An 11,945-nucleotide genomic window follows, 5' to 3' on the forward strand; every position below is an offset into this window, starting at 1 on the left:
ATGTTCCAGGTTCAATTCCCAGTCAGAGCATACAAGAGAAGTGACCATCTACTTCTCTCCTCCTCCCTATCTCTCTTTCTCTCTCTCTCTCTCTCTCTCTCTCTCTCTCTCTCTCTCTCTCTCTCCCCCTCCCTCAGCTAGCCGCTTGATTGGTTCATGCGTGGCCCTGTGTGCTGAGGATAGCTTGGTTGATTCGAGCATTGGCCCCAAATAGGGGTTACTGGGTGGATTCTGGATGAGGCACATGGGAGATGTGGGTCTTCCTGTGGGTCAATGCATGCGTATTATATGTTTCCTTATTACTGGAACGAAAGTTCATTTCCCCTCCTCTCACTTAAAAAAATTACTATCCAGCCCTGGCCGGTTTGCTCAGTGGTAGAGCATCGGCCTGGCATGCAGGGGTCCCGGGTTCGATTCCCGGCCAGGGTACACAGGAGAAGCACCCATCTGCTTCTCCACCCCCTCTCCTTCCTCTCTGTCTCTCTTTTCCCCTCCCGCAGCCAAGGCTCCATTGGAGCAAAGATGGCCCGGGCGCTGGGGATGGCTCCTTGGCCTCTGCCCCAGGCGCTAGAGTGGCTCTGGTCGCAATAGAGCGACGCCCCGGATGGGCAGAGCATCGCCCCCTGGTGGGCAGAGCATCGCCCCTGGTGGGCGTGCCGGGTGGATCCCGGTCGGGCGCATGCGGGAGTCTGTCTGACTGTCTCTCCCCGTTTCCAGCTTTGGAAAAATACAAAAAAAAAAAAATTACTATCCAAGGATGCAATACTAGGAAGTCACTAGATATTAACATAGAAAAAGACTGACTGGTATGTAAGACTATTCCTCACATTGTTATATAATTTAAAAAGTTGCAAACAAAATACAGTGTAATCACTTTTTATAAGATACATACAGGGGTAGGCAAAAGGAGGTTTCCAGTTGTGCACAAATAAGAAGCACAGAGTTGGCCCTGGCCGGTTGGCTCAGCGGTAGAGCGTCGGCCTAGCGTGCGGAGGACCCGGGTTCGATTCCCGGCCAGGGCACACAGGAGAAGCGCCCATTTGCTTCTCCACCCCTCCGCCGCGCTTTCCTCTCTGTCTCTCTCTTCCCCTCCCGCAGCCGAGGCTCCATTGGAGCAAAGACGGCCCGGGCGCTGGGGATGGCTCTGTGGCCTCTGCCTCAGGCGCTAGAGTGGCTCTGGTCGCAACATGGCGACGCCCAGGATGGGCAGAGCATCGCCCCTGGTGGGCGTGCCGGGTGGATCCCGGTCGGGCGCATGCGGGAGTCTGTCTGACTGTCTCTCCCTGTTTCCAGCTTCAGAAAAATTAAAAAAAAAAAAAAAAGAAAAAAAAAAAAAAAAAAAAGAAGCACAGAGTTTATTCTTGTATTATTATTTATTAATTGTTGCATTATATATTTGTGCAACTGTCAACCTCCTTTTGCCCACCCCTGTATGTATGTGCACCTTCTAAGAATATTAAAAATAAACACCATGAAATCCTCACAACTGGTAGAATTACAGGTAATTACTTTCCATCTTTGTCCTTTCCTGAGTTTTCCACATTTTTATAATGAAAAAATTTTATGTTTTTAAAGAAAGGGGGGGGTGGGAACACAATGGAAATTTCAAAAGAGAAAGTGAAGAGAACTTAGAGTCCTTTCATCCTGTAAATAAGTTTTTAATACAAGAGTTCTTCTTCCTTGTTTTTAAATTATCCTCAGAATAAAATGCTATTATGTTTCTTGCCAAAGACTTGGAGAAGAACTGCACCCCTGCGGACAGACGGACGGGACCACAGTAATTTACAGCACACATTGGCTGGAGCCCTTCCACGCTGACAAATTCCAGAAAGTAATTGCATAAAATACTTGGAGAGGAAACTGCTTTATGCTGCCATGCTATTTATGGAAATTAGCATCTTTGTAAAAATAAACGGAGAGCAAGGACCATTGTAAGCCCTGAAATGTGGTTTCCATACGATGTTAGCTGGGTGCTTTAAGATCTACTCTCGGTGAAGTGGGGAACATGGCCTCCTTTCTTTCCGTAACGAAACAATTACCTAAATTGGTTTGTTCCTCCTGTGTCTTTAATCCCTCCCTTTCTCCTGGCTGCTTCCCTGTGGAGGACTTATATACTGAATGTTCGCTTTGCTTCAAAACCAAGAAACCTTCCCACTGGTGCTGTTCCCCCCTCAAACAGTATTTATTATTCATTTTCCTTATTCAGTGTTTCACCATCCCCAGTCCACACCTTCCCCTGAAGCTGCTCCTTCAAATGGAAGGAACCATTTCGCGAGATCGGGGTTAACTCTCAGCTTCGTGTGTCCCCTAAAACTTGTTCAAAAACCTCAAGGAATTTTCAGTTTCTCTCTCTCCCCCAATGGCACGTCTCAAGTTCTATACTTCAGGTTCCTAAATGGCTCCCATATCCATGTCCTCTTGTTTACAACTAAGTCCTGACCCATTTAGTCCAGTGAACGGAGTTGACAGGCTCATCGTTACTGATCTGGATCAGTACCAGTGGCCTCCCAAGTGCCTTTTGCTCAGCGTGTGCCCATTAGTCCAGGGGAGTTTCAGGGGTACCTCCCATCACCTCTCAATCAACGTCCCCAGGACTGGGTGCTGCCCATTGAACACAGTCCTCTTTATTATGTTTATCATGCTCCTCAAGGTCCGGCCCAGCACAGCCACAAACTGTCTTTACCATCCTGATCACACACCCGTGCTGCCATGTACCCTACCCAAAACAGGTGGTCTCAATAGAAACGAAGAAGAGCCTGACCAGGCGGTGGCGCAGTGGATAGAGCGTCGGACTGGGATGCAGAGGACCCAGGTTCGAGACCCCAAGGTCACCAGCTTGAGCACGAGCTCATCTGGTTTGAGCAAAGCTCACCAGCTTGGACCCAAGGTCGCTGGCTTGAGCAAGGGGTCACTCGGTCTGCTGAAGGCCCGCAGTCAAGGCACATATGAGAAAGCAATCAATGAACAACTAAGGTGTTGCAACGAAAAACTGATGATTGATGCTTCTCATCTCTCTCCGTTCCTGTCTGTCTGTCCCTATCTATCCCTCTCTCTGACTCTCTCTCTGTCTCTGTAAAAAAAAAAAAAAGAGAGAGAGACATTTCTGAGATGGACTGAGGGGACCTGGGTGACTGAATGGGAGTGACAGAAAAGAAGGCACCTGGAAGGACCCAGGATTCTGGCTCCAATGACGACGTGATGGAGAAGTCAGGCCCTGGGACAGAGCTGAGCGGGTGGGGAGGACTCACACGTAGCAGGTGTTGTGTTTGAGGCCCCCGGGAACATGCTGGTGGAGGTGGGTAGTCGCTAGTGGACGTACTGGCCTACAGCTCATGGGAGAGGCAGGTGCGTCTCAGAGACACTGAGACACCTCATTTAGAGAGGTCCTTGAGTTTAAAAAAGAGAGATCAAGGCCCTGGCCGGTTGGCTCAGCGGTAGAGCGTCAGCCTGGCGTGCAGAAGTCCCGGGTTCGATTCCCGGCCAGAGTACACAGGAGAGGCGCCCATCCGCTTCTCCACCCCTCCCCCTCTCCTTCCTCTCTGTCTCTCTCTTCCCCTCCCGCAGCTGAGGCTCCATTGGAGCAAGGATGGCCCCGGCACTGGGGATGGCTCCTTGGCCTCTGCCCCAGGCGCTAGAGTGGCTCTGGTCGCAACAGAGCGACACCCCGGAGGGGCAGAGCATTGCCCCCTGGTGGGCAGAGCATCGCCCCCTGGTGGGCGTGCCAGGTGGATCCCGGTCGGGCGCATGCGGGAGTCTGTCTGACTTTCTCTCCCCGTTTCCAGCTTCAGAAAAATACAAAAAAAAAAAAAAAAAGAGAGAGAGAGAAATTGATAAAAACCAAAATAGAGTTATCAAGATAATGTTTTAAACTCAACGTTCACATTTAACAGGTAGTGTAAAACAATGGACTTTTTATGTTTCCAGTGTATCTATAATCCTATTTGAAGAGAACATAAGAAGGCTAGATCAGAAAGTCTGGATCATTCTGAGAGCCAGGTCCCCCGGGGAGAAGCCCCAGGCAGGAGCCTTTGAAAGAGCCACTCGGGGGCCAGAGGAGGACACAGTGAGGGGGGCAGGAAGAAATCGAAGGGAGTAGAACTCTGAGACTGAACATCTGGGGAAAAGAGGCAGAGCTGGAAAAGTCAGAGAGGCAGAAAGAGAAAAAGGATGGCAAACAAAGAGGGAGGTCCTGTGCACCCCCTCTGCCTTCCCATGGGAAATGTCCGGTGACCCCAACTCGCAGTGGCAGGCAATGGGGACAACGTGTTCATGAGGCAGAGCCTGTGTCCAGGACAGGCTTAAAAGGCCTTCTGCTCAAGACTCCACCATCCGTGTCAACAGAGCTGGGGACATGCATCCGAAATCACCATGCATGATGAGGCCGCACAAAAAGTCCGTTTCCAACATAAAACCCAAAGTCCTGGGAAATCTTCACCCAGGATAAGACAGGGAAAGAAGAGGAAGGCCATTCCACTATGAAAAATTATTGTAAGGAAATATCTGAATAAGTGAACAAAGATGTGAGCATACAGTGTTCACTGCAGGTGGCTGATAGCAAACTCAAGTAAACAGAACATCCTGGAAATGACTCAAATGTCTAATAAAGAAACACTGTGTTGTGGCCCTGGCCAGTTGGCTCAGTGGTAGAGCATCAGCCTGGAGTGTGGATGCCCCAGGTTCAATTTCCAGTCAAGGAACACAGGAGAAATGACCATATGCTTCTCCACCCCTTCTCTCTCTCTCTCTCTCTCTCTCTCTCTCTCTCTCTCTCTCTCTCTCTCTCTTCTCCTCCCGCAGCCATGGCTCAGTTGATTCAAGCAAATCGACCCCAGGTGCTGAGCATGGCTCCACGGAGTCTCTGCCTCAAGCACTAAAAATAGTTCAGGTGCGAGCATGGCCCCAGATGGGCAGAGCACCAGCCACAGACAGGGGTCGCCAAGTGGATCCCAGCCAGGGTGCATGCAGGAGTCTGTCTATCTCCCCTCCTCTCACTTAAATAAAAAAAAAAGGCATGCATATGAAAGTAAAGAAAAAAAATGAATGCAAAAAGCCCCACAACTACCATCAATTAATTGGAAGCATAAGAAGCTCTGAGAAAAGGTCAGTACAAGTGTTTATGGATCTCCAACCATTGGCCCAGCTACCCAGTTCACTCAAGAAGACACGGGCACAGCCTATCATCTCAGACTGAGTGGGCCACCCTCTTCCTCCTTGGCCAGAGAGTGACTGGAAGAGGCACCGTTTCTAACTCTCAGACCATCGGGCCTGGGTCTCCGTCTGACCTGTGGGAGCTGGAGTGAAGCTAACAGCTGGGAGTGATGCCTGCAGTGTCAGCGGGGAACAAGTCCCCCCACGGGCAGAGCCAACACCACGACAGAGTAACTAGTACCACAGCCTCCACCAGGGTGACAGCTGCACAAACGAAAATGCCACCGAGACCAGAACAACCAAAATATGCAGAATCACTGAGACCAGAACCGCTGCCAAACCCAAACCAATGGAACCAGAATGCTGGATTAAGACCAGAAATAACACCGTGGCCAAAAAAACACCCGGGGAGAACCACTGAAAGCAACACTTCAAAGTGAGACCAGAACCACTAAAAGATATTCACAGGGACTCTCCCAATAACAAAACTGGATTTTAGGGCCTAGAGCTGATGACAAAGAGGAGTAACTCAGATTCTTTTTTTTTTTTTTTTTGTATTTTTCCAAAGTGAGAAGTGGGGGGAGGCAGAGAGACAGGCTCCTGCATGCGCCCAACCGGGATCCACCCAGCATGCCCACCAAGGGGTGATGCTTGGCCCATCTGGGGTGTTGTTCTGCTGTAACCGGAGCCATTCTAGTGCCTGAGACAGAGGCCACAGAGCCATCCTCAGCGCCCGGGCCAACTTTGCTCCCATGGAGCCTTGGCTGCAGGAGAGACAGAGAAGAAAAAGAAGAGGAAGGATGGAGAAGCAGATGGGCGCTTCTCCTGTGTGCCCTGGCCAGGAATCGAACCCGGGACTTTCACACACCGGGCTGATGCTCTACTGCTGAGCCAACCCATCAGGGCTAGTAACCCACATTCTTAAGAGAGGTTCCAACACAAAGCAGACGTCTCCCATACAGCTCGTGAAGAAGAGGCTGTTAAGTCCTGTTATCAACAGCTTCCACCTCCCTCGCCCCCTCCCTAATCTCTAAGAAGGGCTGAGATGCATTGAAGGAAAAGAGAACCACTTGTAGAGACTGGGGGTGCCTTCAAGGAGAGACGAGCAACCCCCCCTCCCCAGATGGACATCTGCTTAGACTAGATCTACTCCGGCCCGAGACCCATGAGAGCAGGAAACGGAGAACTGAAGGGGATGTCAGGACAGAGAGAGGAGGCAGAACCCCACATCCACACTCTCTGCACAGCAGGGGTGCAGGCATTTCCTGTGGATCAGTGGGCAACACCAAAGGGGGCCCAGGTTGAAACCAGCCTGCCAGCAACCTAGCCAACAGGGCTGCTTGCTGGGCAAGGACCCAGCAGCATGGGCCAAGCTGAGCTGCACCTCCTGTTTCAGGAAAGGTAGGTCCTGCAGAACTCACACATGCTCCCCAGCAGGCAAGAGTCAACAAGGGCGGTGAGGGAGTGGCAACCAGCAAAGAGAGTAATCCATTGGCCCTGGTCTGTCGGCTCAGGGGAAGAGCATCTACCCAGTGTGTGGATGTCCTGGGTTTGATTCCTGGTCAGGGTTAGAGGCGACCATCTGCTTCTCCACTACTCCACCCCCCCTCCCTTCTCTTTCTCTCTCTCTCTCTCTCTCTCTCTCCCCCTCCCCCCCCCCTCTCTCTCCCTCTCTCTCTTCTCTCTCCTCCTTCTCCCACAGCCATGGCTCAATTGGTTCAAGCACCCTGGCCCCAGATGTTGAGGATGGCTCCATGGAGCCTTCACCTTAGGCACTAAAAATAGCTCGGTTGCAAGCATAGTCCCTGATGGGCAAAGCATCGGCCCCAGACAGGGTTGCTGGGTGGATTCTGGTCAGGGCACATGCAGGAGTCTATCTCCCCTCCTCTCACTTGGAAAAAAAGGAAGAAAAAAAAAAGGAATCCAGTAAAGTAAAGAGCTGCATGCCTTTCTCCCCAACCCCTCTCCTTGTGTCCAAGCCCAGGAAAGTCGGACCCAGAATAATGAAAAGCAAGGTCCATCCAAGAGCCAGTCCTCACCACCGCTGGCGATGAGAAAACAGCACAGCATGGCCCCACTCTGGGACCTGGAGCCATGGGTTCCGCCCCAATGAGACAAAAGAGAGGTGGGATTTAAATCAAGTAGGAGATCAAAATGTTAAATGGAGTTGGACTTTTCATCAATGAAATCCCAGGATTTCACAGGACAGGGTTGGATGGAGTGCAGCCACCGCCTGTGATTGGGTCCACATTTATGTCCCAATGAGCTGAGACGCCTCCATGAAGAAGGCTGGGAGGGAGAGCTGGCACAGTAGCAGCTGTCTTCTCAGGGAAGATCAGGGTCCCCAGAGAGGACCTGGAACAACAGGAAGCTTCCAGGGTCCATGAGACAGGGGGAGGGAGCCCTTCCAGAGTCTGGGTGAGGAAACAGGAAGCGCCTCCAGAAATGGCCACGGCCGGGTTAGAAAAAAACCAGACTGCTGACCTCATGGCTTGTTCTGTAATCTATCACAATTATTTGTGGTCAGTGAGTATACGGGTTTACATTTTAGCTGATTATTAATAAAGAAAAATCCCGTTTTTATTAAATTAGTTGGCACATCCCATACTCCCTAATGTTCAGCCTCAAACGTGTGTTAATTCGTTACCAGCCACCTGGTGGCAGCACTAGTGAGGCAAGGAGTTATATTGAAGAACACCTTTAAAGAACCCCCCAACACCAAAACCCCAAGAAACCTCATAGGGCCGGCTGTGAATCACACTCACACTGTCCCCAGGGAGATCACCAAGTGTCCAACCCACTTACTGTATGCTTCTTATGTGTCAGACTCTGTTTCTGTTTGGTTTTGTTACTTTCTTCCCATTCACAATGATTTAACTGCTCCAAACGATCCTATGATTGTTTCCCCCTCTACAGATGCGGAAACTGCGATGTTTATGCAACCGGTTGTGAAGTGGTAGGGCTGGGATTTGAACAGTGGACACTGTGGACAGTGGAGACTGCCGGCCTGGAATCTGCATTTATGATCTTCTGTGCACACTGCCCCATACATGAAAACACACTGCCGGAGTCACACAGATACGGAAAAATCCGAAAGAGGTTAGTGATTCAAACTGGGCAAACACTGCCCTTGGCCAAAGGTCAACAGGCTGCCTCAAAGCACATTTAGATTTTTATAGGGCTAAAGGCAACAACGTGAAACCCACTGCCCTGGAGCCCCAGCCCTGTCTGACAAGGCACAAACCAACCCCCACAGCTCTCCCAGCTGTGTCAGACCAGCCAATGGGGCGGAAAAGCAAGTGTCCGCTTTTGCCACATACTACACCTTGCTGACCAGGAAACCATAAACGCACCCTGAAAATACTTAACTGTCATTCTAGCATAAGATACCAATTAAAATGTGATTATGGAACAGCATCAGTAAAAATGGGATTAACGAGAGAGATGTACTTCTGTTCTCATGAGTCACAGAAACCATGGGACATCAGAGCTAAAAAAGGCCTTAGGAGCAGAGTCCAAGGGAGGCAGAGAAGTCTGATTAATCTACCCCAAGTATTATCTCTTTATTCATGTGTGCATGTTCACTTAACAGACACAAAAGCCCCTATTAAGTGCCGGGCCCTTTGTGGACCCTGAGGGTATATAGGCCACCAAGCCATATGCCTGAGAATTACAACTGCAGGGAGGTGGTATACTTGTCCTAATGCACACTAGGGGAGCCCATACTGTATGGGTTAGCTTGTTCTAAGTCACACAAGGTATGAGCTAGCAGCAGCCCTCAGGACACAATACTAAGATTTGTCCTGTACCTTTAAATCTGGGACTACAGACTGCTTGACCATATATATCTAGGCTTTAAACAAATTTGTCTGACTTTTAGAGCTTTAAAAACTAGGGGATCTCATAGGAAATCTGGACAATCTAGCTACCTTGAAAAACTGGAAGATATGGCCATCGTGGGCTGTGTCCCCACTCGGTGAAGATCTGCTGGAGTTGAGTAGAGGTGGCTTTGAATAGACAAAGCCTATGTGATTCATTTTGCCACTGTCCCCACCACTCCCTACTGTCTTTCAGGCAATACTAGCTTCACTCCTTTGAGTCTGCCCTGTCGGCAGGAGGATGCAGTAGACGAGCTGGGTCCTCCCAGACTAGTGGGGAAGTCAAGAGTCTAAAGAAAAGATTGCAAAACATTGTGGTATGTGTTGACAGAAGTAAACTCAGAACACTTACTTAGCAGCTGAGCTAAGCTCAGACCCTGAGCTCTGCCCATTCCTTGTGTCCTGGCCTTTAGCAGTCCGGCCTGCACTGGGCACATGCAGACAGCCATTCTACATGGAGAAGACAGGATCCGTCACTGCCCCAAGTCACCACGGGCACATGGTACCCACAGTGGTGTTAAGGCCTTTGCTCAGGACTCGGAGATAACCGAAGGGGTTTGTATTATTCTTACAGGTAAGTCAACCAGAAATACCATTTGCTGGAGATTAGAGAGAAAATTGTATTCTCTTTGGCATAGTTATTAACATGATTCACAGCACATGTTAGGTGATCTAACTAGAATAATGCTCCTTTGTAAACATAGGGATGCCGCCCATTCCTCCTCCCTTCCCTCTTACCTGCAGGAGAGCAGAGTGCATGAAAACCATCCATCTCAGCAGCCACCAGGGGCTCTTCCAGAAAGCCATGAGGTCTCGTGTCTTGAGAGGTCTCACCTACAAAAGAGGAAATGGTTTCCGACCCACTCCAGCCCCAGGCGCAGCTCTCATTACTGAACAGGCCTATCAGAGGGAGACTGGAAAGGCTTATGTTGGTCCAGGATGGGGCTACCTACTACAGGGTGCAGGCTGCCTGGGGCTTCCTTAAGGATGCGACCAAACCAAGGTCAAGAGGGCAGCTGGACCTGCCTCATGTGTGCGGCCTGTGCCTCTGGCCCTCCACAACCGGAGACATCTCTGCACCAGCCACTTTCCCGCTCAGGGTGTCAGCCGCAGGGTGTGGCTACTGGCAACCAACTCAGGAAGCCAGCTTGGAGCCAAGGGTTAGGGTACCTGCCAGCTTCTGCTACTTTATGCAAAAATGAGTCTAAGGCCAACTGAGCCAGCCCAAAGAGGGGAAGGGACCTGCCTAAGGTCACACAGTGAGACGGACTATTCCAGGACTGGAATGCAAGTCTTCTGAAAGTTCAAGGCTTTACCCACTCGATGACACGTGGCCCCTGAGAGCCCCAAAGCTGCAGCCAGAAGAGGCCTGAGAGGTAGCCAATGCGGTCACCCAGAGGAGGGAGGGCGAACCCGCAGAGGCCCTGTGGCACTCGGAGGGCAGTAGGGGGTTTCTTCAGGGTTCTCCTGAGAGTTCACAGAGAAATCAGTGAGTGGAGGCTGGAAAAGCCCAAATCACCCTCTCTTTGCGCTTCGCCTCGCGGGTGCCTTGGCGGAGCCGGTGTCCGGGGGCGGGTCGGTGGCTCCTCTCCATCTGGAGAAAGCATTAAGGGCCTGGCCTAATGCGATCCGCAAATGTGCTGCGGCTTCCGACCTGGGGCGGCGACTCCGGGCTGCAGGGAGGCGGCCCGGCCGGGGACCGCGCGCCCCTCACTCGCCGGCTGGCAGAGACGCCCCAACGCACAGCCTCTGCGACCCGCGACCCCGCCGTCGCTGCTCCGGCGCCTCGCCGCGTCCCTGTCACCCCGCTCCCACTTTCCGCGCCGGGCGCGTCGCCTCCGCTCTCAGCCCTCTAGGCGCTTTCGACCCGCGCGCGGCCAACCTGCTGAACCTTCCGACGCTCGAAGCTACTGGCTGCCGTCCGCTGGGTTCTCCCTAGACGCCCCCAAACCTGAAAGACCCGGCTCTGAAAGCACTCCAGAGCGCCCCTCCGACCGCGCAGAGCCCCGCACGTCCCTCCCCGAAACCCCCAGACCCCGCGCCCTTAGGGGGTTTTGAAGGGCGGTAGGCTTTAGTATTGCCCAGTAACTGGCATCTTCATTTTTTAAGTTTGAATTGCCAAATGTATATGTCTAAAGTGTCCCCAACCTCCCAGCGCCCGCGCCGAGCACCCACCTGGCGCCGCAGACGGGTCTGGAAGGGGCAGCACGGTCGGCACGCGGTGAGGAGACGCGGCGCGGCGGCCCCGTCGACACTTGGTGCGGACTCGGCTCGAATCTTCCCCGACGCCGGCCTCCTGCCCGCCGCGCCGCCGCCGCGAAGTTAAATGGGGCCGGGCCGGGCCGCCCCGCCTCTCCGGGCGCGCGGCGCGGCGCTGGCCCGGACCCAGGGCGCAGGGCGCGCGCCGCCACCTGCACCGCCCGGCAAGTGCACGGCGCGGCCTGCACCGCCCGCCAGCCCGCGCCCTCCGGCTACGCGGGGTCGTCGGCGCGCAGGGACCGTGAGGGGCCCGGCCGGGCGCTCGGAGCGCGCGGGGCCGCGGCGACGGCGAGACGCGGCTGGAACGCTCCTCCGCCCGCTTCCTGGAAGCCACTCCTTGCCCGGGCCGGCCGCCAGGCGTGGTGCCAGAGCCGGGATTGCCGACGCCGCCGCCGCCGCCGGCAGGCGCGCTGGGGAAAGGGGGCCGCGCGCGAGCCAGCCGGGGCGCCCCGCCTTCGCCGCGGCCGAGTGGGGATGCCGCCCCCCGCCTCCACCCGCCTCCGGCCCGGGCGCCGGCTCTGCTCAGACAGACCCAGCGGCCACACGGACGTTTGCCCGGAACCGCTGGCTCGTGCCTGCGCTCCGGCGCTCCGGGCCAGGCATGACCGAAGCGCAGACCAGTGCCCCTCCCGGCGCCCGGCACAGGGGCCGTGGACTCCA

The 11,945-nt window shown here is 53.3% G+C and overlaps 1 protein-coding gene across 2 annotated transcripts in view; it reads right to left on the minus strand.

Annotated features, from left to right (window-relative positions):
- The window catches only part of ADAMTSL3 (ADAMTS like 3), a 247,812-nt gene extending 236,234 nt beyond the window's left edge, over positions 1-11,578 (minus strand). For both annotated transcript variants that reach the window (XM_066239225.1, XM_066239226.1), the window contains exons 1-2: positions 11,202-11,578; positions 9,765-9,860 (exon numbers count right to left, since the gene is read on the minus strand). In XM_066239225.1, coding sequence (XP_066095322.1) covers positions 9,765-9,833 — 69 coding nt within the window. In that variant the 5' untranslated portion in view covers positions 9,834-9,860; positions 11,202-11,578. The remainder of the gene's footprint in view (positions 1-9,764; positions 9,861-11,201) is intronic.
- Positions 11,579-11,945: the final 367 nt, after the last annotated feature.

This window comes from Saccopteryx bilineata, chromosome 7 (genome assembly GCF_036850765.1).
Source record: "Saccopteryx bilineata isolate mSacBil1 chromosome 7, mSacBil1_pri_phased_curated, whole genome shotgun sequence".
In the NCBI taxonomy this organism is placed as follows: domain Eukaryota; kingdom Metazoa; phylum Chordata; class Mammalia; order Chiroptera; family Emballonuridae; genus Saccopteryx; species Saccopteryx bilineata.